The 22,152-nt window shown below is 36.5% G+C and overlaps 1 protein-coding gene across 7 annotated transcripts in view; it reads right to left on the bottom strand.

Annotated features, from left to right (window-relative positions):
• LOC134742440 (myelin transcription factor 1-like protein) overlaps positions 1-22,152 on the bottom strand; it is a 302,896-nt gene that overhangs the window by 68,857 nt on the left and 211,887 nt on the right. For all 7 annotated transcript variants that reach the window (XM_063675595.1, XM_063675590.1, XM_063675593.1 and 4 more), the window contains exon 4: positions 13,679-13,713. In XM_063675595.1, the coding sequence (XP_063531665.1) occupies positions 13,679-13,713 (35 nt within the window). The remainder of the gene's footprint in view (positions 1-13,678; positions 13,714-22,152) is intronic.

Genomic DNA, 22,152 nt, shown 5'->3' with positions numbered 1-22,152 from the left:
GCGCGGAGATCTTGTTATTTTCGCACTTAATTCGGGTAAGCGTCGTATTGTGGCGTGGGTGATTAGAATGCTAAGTACGCACAGAAGGGGTTGCCTTAATTGTGCGATGCTTGCGGACGAAGCCAAACATAGCTGGAATCAAGTGGCTGTGTTGGTAGGAAATTATGTTTTTCTATTCAAAATTTGATGTGAAAATCGGGAATGAGTGCAATGTTATAAAAAATACAATTAAAGGAAAAGTAAGTACTAAATTAATTTGTGTAAAACAACGACAATGAAAGCAATACAACATGATAAATACCTACAGTAAGACGGGTAAGTGTGGCTGGCCTTTGACGGCCTGGCCCTGATTATTGTGAGTTCATATTATATTTACTACTTGCGTTTAGTGGCAAATGTATGAACTCGCAACAATCACTAATCGATGTGTAAACAAGCCCAAATGTGAAGGCTAGTCACACTTACCCGTATTGACCTTACTGTATTTATTAAAAACTTTTGGTGTTTGTAAACTATTTATTATGACAACGAATTACAATCACTGAGGACAAGGAGTTTTCTAGTACCTAAATTTTATCAAGAAGTGAACTTGTTTTACCTGCCCCTGTGTGTATTCATACTCCTTCTATTTTCACGCCCTTGCTGTTATTAATTGTAAATACATCTTAAATAAACTGTCAAAATGGGAGATTCGCGGCTTTCAAACATCACAATTCATAAACGAAGGCGGTCCTTTTGTTTAGCCGCAGCATGGTGTAAAATAAAGGCATATTAATTATTCAACGCCACACTCGACGCAATCAGAATAAGTGCTGATGTTTCTGTCACCCGCGGAGGCTGCTGCGCATGATTAGAATTCTTAAGCCGCGCCGAAGGCTCTTGATTAGAGGAAATTAAAATCATTATACTCCGCCGCGCACCGCGACGCGCCACAATGCCGCTACCCCGAGTAAAAATAAGGGAAACGCACATAAAGAAAGCCCGGCGGAAACGGAAGCGGCACCATCTTGGAGCCGCCGGGCGGGAAAACAATGGATTCGTTAATTAACATTTTCTTACGCCTCGCGGCTGTCGAACGAACGGTTTATCGGACAAAATATTTATGACGCAGACGCTATGGAAATTCCACCATAAAATTGCACAAGTGAATTCGGATCGCGGGAGTACCTACCGAGCTGGCCCGATGCTTCCTGAGCGAGCGTTCGCTTAAAGCAAACCAGTGTAACTATGATTTCTGATTACGCATAGTTGTTAAGAATCTCGAGGTCACCGTTATACCGTTTAATTTGAATCCAACACTCGATAAGTGGTTGGAACAATAATCCTGCGCTCGCGCCTTAATTACTTCCCAGACCCGTTTTAATTGCACCACAGTTTACGTTATACGTAGATACATAAGATGGTCTTTGAATTAGAGCAATTTGTTTTAAATCAGCTCACGTAAAAACGTGGTCTGAATAAATTTGCAATTTTAAGTAAGCTCGTCGTATTTCAAGAGAGCTGCATCTGACTACCAATCTAAAATTCAGCTTCATTATATTTAGAAATCTATCTCATCCCACCGAGGTTTAAGTAGCTAAGTATATACCTATCTATTTAATCTCCTTAATATATAATGAAACATCAAAAACAAAGAAACAAACTGAGACAGAGATGCATAGAGGTTTGCATTGATAGCTCACGTGTCTAACTATTCAAGATTACTATTTACGAAAAATCAAGACGATACGAAGCTAGTGACAGAAATGCAACGCAACAAGTGACGTCTCAATAAATGAAAGGAAGTGTTCCTTTGTATGCGTTTTTGCTGATTCATTTAACGTATAATCATATTTGGTCATATTTTCGTTTTGATTTGATGAATACTGTGAAAATAAAAATATTCTATTGGAAACTAGCCTGTTAACCAATCCTGTGATGGGATGGAACAAAATACTTGTAAGTTGTAAGCAACAAATTTTTTATCAATACATCTTAATTAATCAAAATATTCGGTAGTTCATTTCAAACTAGTCTCGTTATAGCCGTCATACTAACCCTATAACACAGTCATACACTCCCATCATAGCAACGTATCAAAACATCCTTCACACCGAAACTATTTGCAGAGCACCACTCTGACCGTTAAATCAACAGAGCGCCATTGAAACGCGTGTAGTGCACTGCAGGCCCGACAAATGATGGCACTCTGTCAAATGGCCAATGCGGTAATGGTCGATACGATACTCGTTTAGGTTAACAGAGATGAATTTACATGTAGGGATTTGGTTTGCTGTTTGGGTGTTTGTTATGACTTTTGTAAAATGGTTTGAATGTTAATTTAGTAAGTCGTAATATTGTTGAACTGTGTATTATGTTTTATATTTGACATGAAATGTTCCCGGGAACTTACTATAAAATTAAAATAACTTTTTTTATAATTTATTTCTGAATTTGCAACTGTGTGTTTGAAGAATATTTCCGTGTTAGTCATATAATATAGGTAGTATTTTTACAGGTAAGTAAGTAAGTAAGTAAGTAAGTAAGTAAGTATTTATTTGCAAAGAATAAGTAGGTACAATAGTGTCTTAGGTGGTAAGTGACAATTAGTTGCTTATTCTGCTATTTGTACTATACAGGTTGTACTAGCATGCAAAAATCTTAAAACTAGAAACTACTACAAATCTGGCTGTATATCTTGAGAAAGGAAATCTTTTACATTGTAATAGCTTTTATCAGTCAATAGCTTCATCAATTTATTTCTAAATCTATGTACAGGTAGTTCTCTTATAGTTTTAGGTAGTTTGTTAAAAAGTTTCATGCACATAACAAAGCAGTGATTAGTGTATAATGCTGTCCTGGGAACACAGTCATGAACCAGCCTTCCAGGATCCCGTTGATTTCTAGTAGAGGCGCTTTCAGCTGTAGTAAATAAATACATATGCCTCTTTACAAACATGCAGATTTCCAAAATGTATAAGCATGGTAGCGGTAAAATCCTAAGTTTTTTGAACGATGGTTTGCATGTCTTGTAGGGGGCTAAATTACAAATAGCACGTATACATTTTTTCTGTGCTACGAATGGAATATTAAAGTCTGTGCAATTTCCCCACAAAATGAGCCCATATCTTAACACTGAACTAATATATCCATGATACGCGGCTAATGCTGTATGTAAACCTGATGAGCGTCTTAACTTACGTAGTACATAAACAAATCTATTTAGTTTAGAACGGATCTTTCCTATTTGTGCTTGCCAATCCAAATGTTTATCTAAAACTATCCCTAAAAAACTTACACTTTCCATTTCTTGAATTGTCTCATTTTCGTAATGTAAAAAGTTTTATTAAAAAAAAAGCCTTATTTTGTTTTTCTTTATATTGTGTAGCAATTAGTAACAAATATTTTATTAATTATTATTTATTTGGTACAAAAATTCTTGTTTTTATTGATTTATCTTTAAAAATGTAAATCTCTTACTTGGTTCAGAAGAAAACTACATATATAGAATTATTAAAATTTCCCATATTTGCACAAAATGCCATTTCGTTCATGTACTGTATACACAAATTAATCAACATAATTCCGGAAGAGTCGCCACAAAAAGCCACCGACCGTATTCATATGTCATATCAATTAATCACCATTCACAATCCCATGAATCAATCAGCCCCGAGCGCTGTACTGCGAGTTATTGATGGGGGCATTTTTCACCCACATTGCCTCTTTATGATCAAGTACCGGTCAGGGTATCGTTCCCATCGCTCACTGATTGCGGCGAGCCGAAGCCAGTACGGATATTGCTGGTCGTACTTGTCTACGTGACAGCGTGATAATGACAGTATACATCGGTTTCAGTCGCGTTGTGTAAAAATGTGACGTTTTTTTATCTAATGGATGACGCCATTCATTATGGATGCCTGCTGAAGTAAATCAGCATAGCTGCACGTAACACATAATTGTTAGATCTTCAATCTCATGAGTGTTTTACGAAGTCCACTCGGTGTTAAGAGAGTGCGCTGTAAAGATTACGTTACAAGATTGCGTTGTGAGTCGAGTAGTTTTTTGAGTATTTTTGAAGCGTGACTCACAATAAACATTAGTAAGTAGGTACTAATATTTAGATCGCCCAAAAAGTCACGGTGCCTTTATTCGCCTAACCAATGAAAGAATTATGTCCAATACATATATTAAGTTCTCATGCCTGATTTGAGCTTTTATATCCCTTTGTACAGTAAAGATTCAAGAGATATTTTATTTCATAATCATGGACCCTACTAGGGCGTGGCAACATGTTTATACGTACATAGGAACGTACAGACTTTTCAATGGCATAGTGTTCGGGCATTGTAATCTTTTTAATATGAGGTTATGCCGTTTCGGAGCAAATTCGGAGGTAGATTCAACACCTCAGACTGTCAATCACTTCGGCTCGGGCACGGCCTGCAACGCATGTTCAGTGTGTGTTAATATTTCTAAAATTCGGTATTTCGGTGGTGTTTGCGAACAATCAGTTTACAAGGCGTGTGTGACGACCTCTCAAGGCCCTGGAAGTGCTAGCTAGCTGAGGAAGGACCAGGATCCCCGAAAATCATCGGCGTGTGTTCAAGGTTAGTGGTTATCTTATATTGGTTGATTGCAATGCATGTCCAAAGTTTTTAATACGCTAGGGAACCTAGGACCAGCTGAGTTATCGATGGGTTCATAAATACGTGAACACATAGAAAATAAAAAAAAGGTAGTGACAAACGGAACAAAAATTAATTTCAAATATTTAAAATTTATGCATTAAAATAACTATGTATTTATATTATTACACATTGCGTTCCATTTAATTGCACATGACATATTTATTTAATTGTCCATAAACTCTTGCAGAGTGTATGGGTATTCAGTTAATAGAGGTGAGTCATGAGCTTTTTTATCCTCTAATTAATCGTAATATCGCAATTGAAATGAAAATGAAATGAAAAATGAAAATGAAAATTGTTTTATTTCCTTGTAAGCTTAGTCTACAAATTGCCATCAGTGGTTGGGACTTCCTTTTAGGTGAATGAACCTGTATCAGGATGCCCCGCTCCTCTATAAATATAACAGTCTTTTTTATTTAGGAAATATTGTTGGTATACATGATGATGATGTTATTTATAAACTACTTATAATTTTAACTTATAGTTTAGGTATTTATGGTATTAATTAATGTTCTAGCCTAATTAAATTACTTACTTAAATACTGTGCTTGTGATGAAGGACATATGTGTGTGTGTGTGTGTGTGTGTGTGTGTGTGTGTGTGTGTGTGTGTGTGTGTGTGTGTGTGTGTGTGTGTGTGTGTGTGTGTGTGTGTGTGTGTGTGTGTGTGTGTGTGTGTGTGTGTGTGTGTGTGTGTGTGTGTGCGAGTGCACGCGTGTGTGGATTAGCGTATGTGTTCAGCCAATATATTTACCTATATGTATAGTTAATAATTTATGCGGTACAATAATGACTCTGTATCATCATAACTTAGTTGTTTCAGCCATTTAGTGAGTTCTATCTTACACTTATACAACAGTAATGGATAGATATTGATTAACTTATTTATATTGTTGTACATGTATGCCGATTGTGCTTTATATTGCCTTTTGGCAAACATAGATTTATAGCATGATAGGGGGGTAAGGGTAAGGCGAATAATTTACCTACTGGTACCTTGCATTTACAGACCATATAATATATATACAGTACGTCAAAATGGAACATTAATATAATCTGTCACGAAGTTTATGACTTAATGGGCATATCACGTCCTTAGAATGTAACCCTTAATGCAACATTAACATTCACCTGGTTGCCGCCTTAATTTGTTGCAACGACATTAAATCTTCATTAGCGACATTTAAAGGCGCAGAAAACCGTAAAACGGGTATTCAAGGTTTCTCAAACCAGCTGTAGATATTCAAAAATTCGTTCGCAGAAGTTTATGCTTGATACAAAATTTATATTTAAAAATGTTTTTAACTGCAATTTGAAATTTATTGAGCATGAACAACATCAATGTAAAATAAAATCACCAATGCATTACACACTTTAACTTAGCTACGTACTTTTTACGAGACTAAAAATCTTGTAACTTAAATATGAACCACTTCCTGGTTTGATTGACTTGAAATTTCGATGACAATACAATAAAATGCTAACATGGAACTGATATGATGATGATGAAGTCGCTAGGTAGCCAAAGGAATTCCTCAATCTAGAAACACAAATTAACACATTGCGTTTAGGTTCATTAGAAAGGTCTCGATAAGTACTTAAACGACATGTAAAGGATAAGAGGTACCATTAGCCAAAAAGTGTGTCACAAATTTATTTTTGACACTAACTTGTTTCCCTAACGGGATGGTTAATGTTTAATACCGATAGCCAAAACTCGCGAATAACTCTGCTTTGGCTAATTTTAGCCATACAGTCATGAATCTCTACAATTTTATGGAAACACCTGGCGGTGTAAACTTAGTGACCAGAGCAGAGGTGGCGAGCATCGATCACCCGTTTTATAGCAGTCAGTTAACGGCGGTAATCCGCTGTATGGACGGTTTACTCCGCACTTACCCGCCCAGTAGGTGCCGGCGCAGATTGATGACTATGTAAACACTGCACTCATACTGTGGCCGATTTTGTACTTTGAAATTGAAGAGCATGCTTGTTTTACTGGTGGTGGATTAGCCATTCCAAGCAAAAGTTTAACTATTTTTGGTAAAAGTGTCTTAGACAATCGAGGAGATTTTGTGATCCATTTTTGTTAAGTAAGGTGGGGTAATACGAACATAGTTTATTTTGCTCAGGGCAAGACAAACAGTATAAGGATACCATACAAGTGTTTGTCTTGCCCCGGTGATAGTCTTACCCTACCTTACCTTACTTACCTATTTGGATATGACATGCGTTAACTTTATTGTATTTTTAATTATTGTATTTTCTCGATTCCTTCTATAAAAAACTAATAATATTGCTGCAGCATCATTTTAGATCTGGTCGATGTCGTATGCTTCAATAAGTAACAAAGAAACACCAAATAAAGACACGATGCTCCAGCCTCCTAGGCCGCAGCAGCCGCGTCCGCAATTGTCTCAATTATTATTAATTGTAATTTTTGACAGGCACCTGTCAATTTCGCAGCATTCAACCCTTCCCTAATCCTCCCCAAGACGCGAGGCGCCGGGACGTCTCCTTAGCCGGTCCCCTGGAATAAATTAGCTCTCTCCCGGCCACATCGGGATATAAAATTTTGAATATGAATGGAAAATTTTGCATTTGTAATAAACCGCTTTCCCTGTAACGCTGCAGATGCGTACTCGAGCACTGGATAAAGATGAGATCCTACCCAGTGTCGCCGTTCCTCAGGTGGCTACCCATAAATATTTATTAATTATTTTTTCAATAATCTCTTCTCTCGTATCCTCCGAGGACGGAGGGATATCTCCTCCGTTAATTGCTTTTTGTTTCATTTGAATAAGTATTGTTTTTGACTGTTCGAGCGTGACGTCGAGTTTTATAAAATCTCGACGATGAATAATTTTGTTGAAACAAAGTTAATTGAATCACTGTTATTAGATTCTGTTTATTGATTGCTTAATCAATCTTGCTACTTCTCTTTTATATTACTTTAAAAAAAGTATTTGTATTTGAAACTGTTCTAGATCGCAAACTAGCAGTTCCAATCAAAAGCTACCTACCTACCAACTCCAAAATGTTGAGCTTTACAGGTACATCCAAGATATACAGGTTCATACTTAGCCACAGCTAAATATACATTATCTCATCTCACTTTATTTAATTTTATCCTTTTCTTGGGTACCTATGTACAACAAATATTCTCAAAACTTAGGCACTTGTGAAGTTTAATGAGACACAAAATATTGTCAATCGATTCCAATTTTAGTGTCTTATGTGACGCTTTCTTATTCAAATTAAAAAAAAGATGGTTATAAATGTTCGTAAATAACAAAGACGTATGTACTTTGTAAGCTACACGGCAGATTACAAACCCCAGCCTTACCCGGCGGCGGTTCTACCTAATTGATTTTATAATTCGAGGGAAATGCCAAGAAAATGTCTTGTCTGGTCACAAGTCGGTGATAGAGCCGGGTGTGCTGATCACCAAACTTAATTTACCTACATTGGAAAATTATTAAGATAGGGTTGTAATTCTTATTGCCTACAGCTTAAGGTGTAACTACTTATTTCGGGTTTTAAAACGAACTGGCATTAATAATGTTGTATTTCCTGGTTAAGTTTTGTTTTCCTGCAGTGTTCATATTTTTTTGCATTCGTCTTTAAAAGGGACAGGGTCGCTACACTCTTTACACCAAAGACTGTACAAGGTAAGTAAAAACTTGATTGTAATTATTTGCTACAAAACTTAAGTAGGTAAAGGTTTCATTAGTAGAGTTCTTCCCTATATTATTTTGATAATATGAGTTTACTTAACTTATGAATTTTCTATATAATACATAAACAATTAATTATTATTCTACGATACGATATACACGATATTAAATAACACAAGGTTTCCCGACATGATTTACATCGTACGTCCGCCCCATATCTTTTGATATCCGATAAAAACGCAAATCGAGTAAATTAATGTGTTTGGACATATGATTTCACCACCGGGGGCACTTTATACACTTAGACGAATAATGACGTAAATTCCTGCTAAACAGATTATCACATATGACGTTGTCTTTCCATAGGTATCAGTTGAGCGATCGGAACAATTTGTCCGCGCAACGGTCACCCTCGACGAGTTAATTTTTTATTTGATCAAGACAGTTACTGACGGCGAGTACTTCCGTAATAAAGCCAATTTTTTGTTAATTCCATACTCTTACGTATATTTTGAGCAGCTTGTAAGTAGGAAATTACGTAGCAAGGTATTAGAGATGGGTAGCTCATGGGATATAGATATAAAGGATATATATCTTTCTCTTTTCACGAATCACTCTTCTTGTCTTTACGAATCCGAATATATCAGTATATCCCAATATATCCGTACACTCGCACCGTCGCACCCCCGGCAAGGATTTACTAAAGATAAGCGATGTCTATTGTCTCTTTGTCTCGGCCGCGCGTCGACGCCGTCGGTCAACCGAAGTACAATAGTACAATGCAATGATGTAATGAGTCAAATTGAGTTCTATTGCTTAAAGTTTTAAAGCTTAAAGTTGTTTGGACCTAGCATGATTACTTTCGTTGTTATTATACACTAGCTGCGTTTTTTTCCTACAAAGTTAGAATTGAACTATGCATATGCAAACTAATTTAGGTCATATTTTGGTAAGTTTAAGGATTTATATACACAAAACGTATTTGCGATTTAAAAAAATTTGCAAATCGTTCGCTTTGCTTTGACCTCGTTCGTTTCGACGGGACTTGAGTGTATTCCTTTAGGTATTTAACAAAATGTAAACAAATCACAATATGGTATTTTATTACGCAAAAATATTAAAATTCAATAACGTCAATATACTCATTTTTAAATGCAAGGTCAAGGCTATAGATAGCGCAATTCACGACGCGCAGATTTGTCAAACCTAAAGTAATAGCATGAGCATGACAATACGAACCAAAGCAAGCGCCTTCGTGAATGAATCGATCTATATCCAATATCCATCATGATACAATCATCCAAGACATCCAATATACAAAATGAAAGAAACAATCTCGCCACGGTATAATAACTACTCTAGTGTCCTCTCTCTCACTCATAACATGACGTAAAGTGAGCAAGTGCCGATAGTATCGATAGTAACTGTATCGGCCCGATACAGTTGCGAGCGGGAGCAGTGACGCATACGGATATAAAGATATAAAAGAGTGATATATATCCCAGTGAGAGAAAGATATATATCACTCTTTTCTTTTTACTGACACATTTCGCCCATCTCTACAAGGTATGTTATTTTAAAAAACAATTTTATTCCAATTTAGTTCATCGGACAAGTAAGAATACGAAAAAAAAACCGGTTAACATACGGCCGTATTCTAAAGATGCTTCTAAGAGTTCACTGCGGTACGATAACGATCTGTCAGTGTCAAATCAAAAGTGACATTCCTTCAACCAAAAACGTCACTTTTGACAGTGACAGATCGGTATCGTACTGTAGTGATCGCTTAGAAGCATTGTTCAAATAGGGCCGACAGTATATTCTCTAATGCAGTCTCATGATATACAGTACTTATTCAATGTTCTTGAAGTACAAAAAACATAAGTAAATATGTATTACAAGTTTTATACATGTGATTATATTTAATTTGATTGTTATTGGAATACCTAATTTTGTTTAAAATACTAACAAATAGGTATCACGTATTTCTATAGGTATACGCAAAGAGGTATATCTCGAACAGTACCTATGTAAATTCCAAGATCCATCCCCTAATATTTTACCCCCGACTAGTTAGCCTGTAATCATAGTTGTACCCGCAATTTGTCTCAGGGGCTATGTTCAAATTGATAATCGATGGGCTCCTGCACGACCTTGCCAAACCGAAAAGGTCTAAACGCATTATATTTCCAACCGTCATGGAACTTTTCAAATTAGGGTGATAAAGGGGCCTAACGAGCTCAGCATTATCAATCTTCGTGTCCGCCTCGTCAAGGTCACGTCGGTGGATGATACAAAAGATTGCAATATTGCTGGTGTTGCGATGTCAGATGTTCTATGATTAATTTAATGGTCTCATCTATCACTGATCTTTGCCCTTAAATTTCTTAAAATATTCGTTCTTATTTTTTAAGAACATCGTACGAAAGAATATACTGCGCAACCAAGATAACATACACAGATACAGAGCCTTATGAAAACCAGTTAGAAATTTAAAGGTTTTTATTTACTAAAAAAAAACAAACGCCAATAAATATTCACGACGGACGTTTTTCATGTCAAATTTGGCAATACAAATTGATGTACATTGATGGAAATGGACGAACCCATCGAGAGGGCATGCTCAGACCCAGATAAACACGGGGTTACAAATTAGCCCGGGCCGTATCGCAACATCTACGCAGCATAACGACATTAGATAATACTTCAATGTCCCTATACAAAAATACGTTGAAAAAACAGCTGTATACATATGTATTGTTGAACATTTTCAAAAAACGAGTGCGTTTGTGCATCAAAACTAAAACAGGATATTTTAAAGATCTCGTTTTTTTTTAGTTACATTATTATATTTTTAAATTTTGAAACTATTTTGAAAGAAATATAATCCAAAAAATTATTTATTAAAGTATTTTTGGTCCAACCTGTAAGTTGTTACAATATAGTAGAAGAAAATCATAGTTACCTACATAATATATAAGATTGGACGGGGATTCAGTTTGGCTGAACTCTTTCGCCTCGCCGACGACAAGCTGAAGTATGCGAAGTTGACTGTCCACCTTCACTAATTGAAGATAGAATATATCTCATATTGTTTAATTAGGTAATAGTCAATAAATATTGCAGCCGTATAGTCTGTAGACTGCGTGTTTTTCATCTTGTATTATCTGATGCTGACTTATGATTTTGGCTTTAAGTTTATCGACACACATATGCTTATGCTCATTTTCGGTCTTTTTTTTTCATTGGCGTAGCACGGCTGGATTTAGTAAATTTATGACAGTTAACAGGCTGTTTACTAAAGACAAGTTTTTAAATAATGTTAAAACTGAATAAAAACTTCAAGTCTATGAAATTCATATAAAAGCGCGACCATTTTGATTCCTCGGATAAAATAGATCGTATCAAAAGAAGAAAATAAACAGAACTATTTATTCCCACTATCAACACGAATCGTCACCATGAGAACTCTGATTTCTTTAATGTTAGACGTGTTTACAAACTTGCCACTTTGAAAATAAGGTCTTAATTCGCTTGGTTAGTGAGTAAGGGGTTTCAGCTTTAGATCTAATGCTCGGATCGCGTGAAATTGAACAATATTTACCGACGATTGACTCGGCTCAAAGGAAATGAATAGATTTCATTTTAGTGTCATTTGTAGAGCTAATGGCGCCTGTGGCGGTGAGCGTTGCGGCGCGGCGTGCGGCGCGGCGCTAATGTCCGTTGACAGACGATATCAATCTCAATGGTTATTAACGAATTTGTTTGTTTGTTCGTATAATTAGACACATACGTATTACATGAAATCCTAAATATGTCTTGTCTTAGATCAATAATTTCAGTTTATTCACCTAGTCGTTTAAGCGTTATTTATAAATATGTATAGTCCGATAGTTTCTCCTCGAGGTCAGAGTATAAATACTATAGTGCTTGAAAAAAAAAAGTTAACATTGCGTTATCTGTGTAGGTACTGAGCTTGATTAACATTTTGGGAGGATATGTAAAAAAACCCAAGAATGAAACTCGTTGGGATTGTTGATTATACAGTAATTAAAAAAAAAGTGACGAAATTAAATGCATTCGCCTTTTCACAGACACTGAAGATTCCCCTTTTTAGATTTAGGAAACATGGATGCCACCGACGATATGATCAAAAATTTATATAGTTAAATCTTTTATTTACATCAAGTGTTAGTTAGTACTATATGTTATTTATTAATATTTCTATGGAATTCCACTTTAAGTGTGTACAAGTACACTACTACTAATATTAAAATGAATTGAAATATTCTGATATTCTCATATTACACGAAAAGCATGTCCTCACAAAACATTTCTTTATCATAGGAAATTGCTGCAAATTGTAGCGTGTCCCAAAACGGCTCAATTATGTCACAATGTCTTTGTGCTTCCCCGAAAAAAACCTTCGTCGTAAATAATACCGTATGTCATTTCTCAGCACGTATGAAATTTATAACGTTATACCATCGGGCAATTTATTTGTAACTAACAATCGTGGGGTTCCGAAGGGCAGGGTATTGGGTAAGACACTTGATATCGATAAAATAAGGCAAACGGTGAAAATTATTATGTTCTTAGAAATGTATGTATTGAGACACTTCGAATTTCATACAAATAGTTATATTCAATAATATAGTTATCACAGATAAGATAATGATTATTTGATATTTGTGTATTTTTGCGGGTACTTACGAGTATCTAGGGAATACCTAATAATATTTTGATTTCAGAAATATTTTCATAATATGAAGAGAAAAATATTTTCGAGAACTTAATATTTTACTTTATTTTTACGTCAGTCTCGGAAAATCAAACAATTTTTTTAATATCAGAAATATATTTATACAAGAAAAACGTTTATTTGTTAATATTATTAATTTGTATACAATATGTGCCTAACAAGATTAGCGTTTCTTCTTTTGCTTTTATTTTTATACTCAGGTGAATCAAAACAAAAAAGAATAACGAATTTTGAAGCAAGCTACAGTTCACATAAAATAAATAAAGAAATCGATACATCTGAAGCGTTTTATCCAACCAAACAAGTAGAAAAACAGTTAAATTATAAAAATGCCCGGCCACCCTCGCGATTTGTGACTTAATCACTTTATTGGCAGCGGGGGAGCTTATCGAAAAGAAACGCTGATATATGGGTAAACACGCTTGCACTTTTGCGTGGCGACTTTTGCCTGACGACTTTTGGCGGTCGCCGCGGCCATAAAGTCGTCGCCGAAGTTTGGATTGCGCTTGTGGGGCCGGAGTGGCTTTTAAATGTTGTTCTTTTAGTTTTAAGCTTAGCGAATGTACGTACCTTGTTAGCCTCTTCTTCATCGCAGTCACGTGCATCTGAAAGAGGAAAAAGCGGTTAGATGGGTGGGCTAACGAAGCAAAGGTACAAAAGTGGTCGACAAAATTTCCAGTACGTTCGAGATTCTGTTTCATTCACCTGTCCTTTACGGGTTACACTCATCTGGCAGAATATTATTTGTCAGAAATACACTTCGCATAACACGTATCGCAAGAAACTTTTAGTCGAATGATACTTTCGCATAAATATATGTATACTTGTCATTTCGCATAATATTCATATATTTACTAAGTACGCATCATCATAGGCTACGGAGACTGCTTAACATCAGGCGGGCCGTATGCTTGTTTGCCACCGACGTAGTATAAAAAAAAATTCTAAGTGGGTTAGGTTAGGGTTTTCTGCCAAATAATATTATGCGAAAAGCAGTATGCCAAAAGTATTTCTGCCAAACGATATTTCTACCAAGTAACATTATGCAATAGAAAAATATGTCAAAAAACTTTCTGCAACACAATACGGAACCATATATATAAAACTAACTAGTATATATCAATGTTTTATATAAATAGTACCGGTTGGAAAGATTTCATAATCTTGATACATTACAAAACATGTGAAAGACGGGTATCTTCAAACAAAAACGTCACTTTTAACACTGACATATCTAATCTATATCGTGTTTAGACGTAATATTTGACGTATGCTAAAGTTCGAATCGGGCCGTAACACACTAATCACACACTGATGACACTGGTCGTGTAAGGTAAGGTTTGGTGACTATCACCGGGGTAATATTATCACTTGTATGGAATCCTTATACTTACTACTTATATTGACCGGGATACAAAACTCTTATCCTCATATTGTTTGTCTCTCCCCGAGCAAAATATGTTCGTCTTACCCCACCTTACCTTAAAAAAGTATCAGGCCAATTTGAACAATAAGATACGTCATTTACTAGTTCAAGAAACGATATGGATTAGATGTCAGTGTCAAAGATGACGTTTCTTCAAACAAAAATGTCATTTTTGACACTGACATATCTAATCCATATCTTTTCTAGAACTAATAAATGACGTATCTCATTGTTCGAATTGGCCTGATAGTCTTTGAACGTTGGCTTGTAAAGATGTTTGTGAACTCGACCGCACTTGCTACGGGCTACGGCGTAGCAGTGTGATTGCTACATCTCGATAGAATTACTTCTCGATAGAATGATTGATTTTGTCAATTCGAACAACGTGATAATTACTAGATACGAGAACAATACGAGATCTAAAAGATACGTTATAGTTTAGTTCTCAACTAGTTATCTTTTGCAGTTCGATTCGAGAAACCAATTGTCATTTCACGCTACAATTATTGTGACGTTTTGGGATATCCATGGGACATTCGGAATCGCGTAAATGTCAAATTTGACATGACTTTCTTAAATATATCTCGTTATCATTTCTGTTTCATATCTAGTGGATATCTAGTTGATATCTAGATCATTATTCGAATTGGCCCGTTTGAATGACGAAAACTATTCTTTACTCGTAGAGAAAAACTCAATACCAAAAGTTCCATGTTCCAGTTGATTAATCTAAACTCAACAAAATGCATCTCGGCTAACTCTCGATATAATCAATGCAAGACCATCTTGCTCGTCCAAACACACTCATAAATAATTAATATATTAATATTGCTCGAAGGGGTATAAGGCGGTGGGCACACAAGCCTGGTCCAGTGATTAGCTGCGCACGGGCCTAAATATGTTTGTACTTCGGCTTTAGCACATGCCTGATACAGCCTACTGGACTGATCTAAAATGGCATATAAACATGAAATTTTAAGTCATCTTAAGACCTTCTAGAATTCATTACTTGATAGTCCCTACAGCCCAGCCTCTTACCGTTTGGCTGTTTTAATTAAAAACTTCTTGCATTAGCTATATGCCGGTCGGTACTTATCCCTTTAAAATATTATTTAATATCAGTGATGAAGACTAATTTGTAATTAATTATGATGCGGATTTAAATTGCCGGTTTTGACAACCCTTCAACCCTCTTAAGACTGGACTGTGGTATGCTAAATTCATGTATATGTACGTAAACTTAAAAAGTAATTAAAACGCAAGGGGTAAAACTCATGTTAATCTCAGTTAACAGATGTTGGAGACACGTAAATAATATATTGTTATTGGTTATGTTAGCTTCGCTATCGTTTACGGGTTTCTTGTGTTCAAACGAGTCATAACTAAGCCAGAAGGAATTTTATTCGTTCAAATTTGGTTTTGTTTTTGTAAACTTTTACAAATAAGCAGCATGGACATTTGTAGGTATGTATCAGCATACCTATATCATCTATCCACCTTATTATCAGCATATAGGTTGTTGTTGTTGTTGACTACATGATAATATGTATTCATGAAAATCACTACATAGTATAAAACAAAGTCGCTTTCCGCTCTGTCCGTCTGTCCTTATGTATGCTTAGATCTTAAAAAATACGCAACGGATTTTGATGCGGTTTTTTTTCTAATAGGTAGATAGAGTGATTCAAGAGGAAGGTTTATATGTATAATTTGTACAGGTTTTGTGTAAATTAGTTGAACTACTCGTGCGAACCCGGGGCGGGTCGCTAGTTATAAAATAATACTCTTAATTTCAATTCAGATTTTGAAAATATGATGTTAACTGCTGACAGATAATGTCCATAACCGTTTCACAACAAGAAATAAAAATCTGCATCGAGCTCTTAGTCTCTGTTATAGTTGGTCAAGCAAATCTTTTCAGTAGAAAATGGCGCGAAATTAAAAAAATTCTATGGGACGCTAACCCTTCGCGCCTACATTTTTAAAATTTGCCGCCTTTTTCTACTGACAAGATTTACTTGATCAACTATACTTTACCCAATCTTTGACAATTTAATTTTTTTTACGAGTAAAAAAAGTATTTACCTATAAAACCGATACTGATGATGAACTCATATCGATACCCTAAACTCATTTGAAAGGGCGACGGCACTAGACCACGCGTTCGATATTGCTGCATGCACAGAGAAAGATGTTCTCAAAATAATAACATCCATACAGACAAGTGCATGTGGACATGATGACATCTCTATTGAAATGATCAGACTCACACTGGATGTTACTCTCCCAGTCATTACACACATAATTAATTCTTCAAAACATTCAAGTGTCTTTCCGAATGAGTGGAAGCTCGCCAAGGTAAAACCCATTCCAAAGTCTACAAAAATTGACGACTACAAGGATCTCCGCCCGATTAGTATACTTCCCATAGTTTCTAAAATAATCGAAAAATTTGTATGTGGACAGCTCACAAAATACCTAGAGATGAATAACCACTTACCTTCTGAGCAGTCGGGCTTCCGCGTTAGTCATGGCACGGCGACTGCTTTAGCAAAAGTCACTAGTGACATCTGTACGGCTGCAGATGAGGGAATGGGCACGATCCTTGTTCTACTGGATTTTTCTCGTGCATTTGATTGCCTCAACGCATCGTTACTTCTTTCCAAAATGTCCTTTTACGGTGTCTCAGAACTGGCGCGAAAATGGTTCGAGTCTTTTATTACCGGGAGGCAGCAGTTTGTCGAGCTACAAACTCCTCAGGGAATGCTGTCTAAATCTAAAGTGAAACCCGTAGCCCGGGGTACACCGCAAGGCTCCATTTTAAGCCCACTGCTCTTCATCTTATACACAGCGGATCTCGTGAGATAGCTGAAACACTGCAGTCCACCTCTATGCTGACGACAGGCAGCTTTATTACGCCTTCTTACCACAGGATACACTACTTGCGCTGGATAGGATTAATGAAGACCTCGTCATAATAGCGGATTGGTCTACCAGAAACAATTTGATGTTGAACCCTTCTAAATCTCAATTCATGGTAATGGGTAACAAATGGCAGAGAGAGAAGATAATCGCGCAAACCCCAAAGTTGTGCATAGGAAACGAAATCGTATCTAGAGTAGAAAGCGCGAAAAATTTGGGGATATTACTTGACGGGGAAATGCGATTCATAGAGCATATCAACCTTAAGATCCGAAATGCTTTTTATAGAATTAAAACATTGTATCATGTTCGAAAGTACCTATCTGAAGAGGTCAGACAAATACTAATGGGATCCTTGGTTCTCTCCCAATTCAACTATTGTGACATCGTATACGGACCAAGGATTCTTAATAAAACTAAAAAATCTATTCAGAGGGTGTAAAATGCATCTATGCGTTTCTGTCATACCATTCCAAAGCGAGCGCATATCACACCATACCTAAATGAAAGAGGCTCCTGAACATGGACAATACGCGGCGACTACATGTAGTTTTTACCATTCGTAAAGTCATTGAGTTCGAAAGGCCGGGTTATCTCTATAAAGAATTAAAATGGGTTAAGGATATCCGCACAAGACCGCTTAGAAGTACGAGAGAGTACAAATTAATACCACCCCGACATAGAACCGCATCATTTAAAGACTGTTTTAAGTTTGCCTCAGCAAAAATCTGGAATGACCTACCTCCGCCGCTGCGAGAACCGATGAATTTGGTCAAGTTTAAAAAACCTTGTAAAAAAACACTTACTTGAATTACAAAGGCAAACATAAAAAACAGCGATATATATATATATATATATATACACACACACACACACACACACACACACACACACACACACACACACACATGTACAAATCCCGTGCACCACCGGCTATACCTATTCACCCAACCACAGTAACAACAACAGATGACACTCGTAAACAGTTACAAACACACGATACGCTAACCACTTGACTGTAATATTGTAACATTGTTCTTTATACTATTGCTTTTCATAACTGCTCATCATTTTACATATAACGGCTCAGAAAAGATCATCATGTACTTCGTCAGACCTCCAAAAAAGGGGCCAAACTGAAAACCAGCGCTGGACTTCAGTCTAGCACATGCTGAGCTTGGTACCCATGGCCAACATGTATTGCAGAATTTGATTATCTATTAGATTAGACAATAAGTTAGTATTTAACCTAGAATAAGTTAACACTATACTTAAACTAGAACTTTTGTATTGTATTGTTGTATTGCTATTTTTTGTATTATCATGTTTTGGCAATAACGTGATTTGAATTTGAATTTTGAATTTGAAAACTAGGGTAAACTAAGTCAAGCCTAAACAAACAGTACCTCAGGCTCGCGGAGTCTTAGCTGTAATAAACATGGGCAGGTGCGGCGGGTGCGGCAACCGCTGTCCGGGCGACTTGCAAAGTATTCCTTAGCGTTCAAACATACCGGTCTCGTTAGGCATGCCTCGCTGGATTTAATCACGGCGGCCCGGGGCAAACCTAATGTTTTCACTATACATGTATTTTTTAAGTACCAGCAACTTACCGGTATTTCGTTCGGCGTTCTTGTTCTGCGAGGGCGTTTCGGGAACGTTAATTGGATTTTATTTAGAAATTGTGCTGGTTTTTTGGTCGATGGGATTTCAATGGAATTGAAAATGGAAAAAAGACTCTTTCGAAATATTCCATTCTCATCAAATTTGAGGATTCGGGTTTTGAAATTTCGGTGCACAAGCTGGCTATGTATGTACAAACAAAACAAAGTTACAGGAGTAGCATTCGATTTTGTTTATTAGCTTCACGTGACATCGAAAGTATTGTAACAAAGGAGGCGTATTCTGATTCTAATAACAGGTTGCAAATTTGACCTGAATCCTTTAAATAATACTACTATAATCTGTCAGTGCCAAAGTGACGTTTCAGGCGTGTAAACTTCTTTGTATTCATGTAGTTTTCATTTGATTTTTATAATTTTTCGTCAAAACGTTGTAACCGTTATTTAAACACTTGTCATCCTTTGGTGAAAATGTGTAGTATCTATACATGTTTATGACCGAGATTGTTATGAACTTATGACTACTATTTACTATCAAAGGATGTCATCTGAAGTAATACACGGCTAAAACAATCGGCTATTGATCTCGGCCCACGTCCTAGAAGGCCAAACAACTATTGCACGGGACGGTCGCCCACATCCCAATCTTGGTCCATTATGTGCCGTGTCCAATATTGACACAGTCGCGATTGTGCGCACGACAGACCCGCGTCAACGAGCGGGACCCGGAGAGACGTCAGGTGCTCGAATCACAACAGACCTTTGAGGTTCGAAATTTAATGATACAATACAATACATGGCGAAAGAAAGGATTGACAGAGATTTTCCTGGTGATATTCAGAACTACGTAATTTGACAGCTGCTTTAAAATATATGTATGTTTCTCACAAGGGTGAAAAACATATGTATATAGGCGGGTACTTTGCCAGAAAATAGTCAGCAAAATCTGATTGCAAGTGCGATTATAAACTGTAACAACACAAAAACACAAAACAAAATATTTAATAAAATAATTTGATTTGTTTCCAAAAACTTGTGCAAGTGCGATATTAAATACTTAAATTGTTAACGGGTTTTATTCTTCCCGTTTTCAATTTGAATTCATAGGTACAATATAATTTAATAAAAGAACACTAAAAAAGTCAAGATTATTATGCCTACTCGCCATACACCCACGATTGAAAATAGTATAATTTTTGATGTAGCTTGATTTATAATCCGATTTAATGGTCTTTTTAGTTAGTATTGCTCGGTATTTTTCCGCAAGCGTCGGTAGGTATATCTGAAACGTAATTAATCACGCAACACCCAATAGCGCTGGCCCACAATTTTGTTTGACTTGGCGAAAACTTGGCGAATCTTATTTATTTTTTATCAATTTCACTCGGTCGAGCCTTAAAAGCGTCGCCCCGTTTTATTATCAGGACATGAATAAGCAAAAAGAGAATGGATTTTGGTTGTGATTATGTCAAAAATAATTAATTATTATCGATTCGGCACGCAGGGGAGGACTGATGGAGCCCGGTCGCTCTTTAAAATTGGAAAGCTAATTACTCGGCTACGGCTGCGGGGACGACAAAGATTAGTGGGGAATTCTATTGCCTTAGCTTTATTTTATTATATTTACCTTCTAATGTAATTTGCTGGCATTAACGATAAATTGCGTTTTCTGCGTCGAGCCGAAACATTAGCGGTCGTTGGATGATCTTCTATAGGTCATAAAAGCTATCTGTAATAATGTATTTCTTGTTCCCGTCTAGAATCACGTTCAATCATTAAAGCAGTGAGCATCTCCGAGTAGCACTTTACAATGTATGCGAGGGGCCGGCCGCTGCCGCCCCGGGCACGTGTGAGGGGCTCCACGGAATTTCTTCATTCATTAAGCCGCGCGGCTCGTGATCTGCCTGCCAAAGACTCGTCCACTGTACACACTGCTCGAACTAAACTTTAATTTAGACCTACCTGCGACCACTCCGCTCATAATGAACGCACCCTCTATTTAGTTTGGGGCCAGTGTGTGACTGACATTTTATATACGCCCGCTTCCTGTTTCCAACGTATAGACAACGAAACCAACCAATAAATCACAAGTCAAAAGTTTGAAAGAAAAATCACAGTCATGGGCCTCTTTTTATACTAACGCCATTAGCTTTAAGATTTCCTTTTCGCAATAGAGTGCAAGAATTACCTCTCTTCGTTGGAGTGCCAAGTAATTAGTAACGCTCGAGTTTTATTTGTTGACGGTCATTATTCGTTAATTTTGAGCGTCTTGCGAGAGAAGGTGGGATGAGCTTTCCTTAAGGATAGAAAGAGAGGTTGTCGTTCAATCGTGAGGCTGCACCTGCCACCGCACGAATTTGCAATTTAAATTCTGAACGAATATTCTGAGAGGACCTCCTTAACACGACATCTGTTTAAATCGTCGACGATAGAGTGACTGCTGCGGTAGAACTCTTTGAGACTGCCGCTTAATTGAAATAAAACAAAATATTTGAGGGTGAGTTGAATCAAGTCACTCCAATCATTATTACTTATTTGCATTCGTGGGAGGATATGCCAAATAGTCAGGCATATTAAAATATCTCACTTATTTTATAACTCGTCTACTACCTAATCTTGTAGATATTTAAGTTCTTGTATTTGTTTATCGACAATCTGTCTATAATTCGTAAAATCCAATATATTACTCAAGCTATTTAAAAAAAGTAGTAAATATTACCTTATTATTCGATTCAACAAGAAAAGGGTGTTACAGTTTTCCGCCTCGTAATAATTTGCTAAATTGATTAATATACTACTGAAGAGATGATTAATTATCAGTGCCTAGATGTGTGTCCAAGCCATGTGCTTAATATTTAAGCAAACTCCAGCAGGCTAGTATTTACACTTCAAAAAAAAAATTAATATAATTATAAGGTAAGGTGGGGTAAGACTAACATAGTTTATTTAGCTTGGGGCAAGACTATCAGTATGAGGATTCCATACAAGTGATAGTCTTACAGTTTTTAATGATTCACGGTTAGTTTCACTAGCTAGACTAGAGCTTATAAAACAATACAAAAGGTAATCACAGTCCA

Source organism: Cydia strobilella, chromosome 6, assembly GCF_947568885.1.
Source record: "Cydia strobilella chromosome 6, ilCydStro3.1, whole genome shotgun sequence".
Taxonomy (NCBI): domain Eukaryota; kingdom Metazoa; phylum Arthropoda; class Insecta; order Lepidoptera; family Tortricidae; genus Cydia; species Cydia strobilella.
This window is presented reverse-complemented; position numbering and strand designations above follow the sequence as displayed.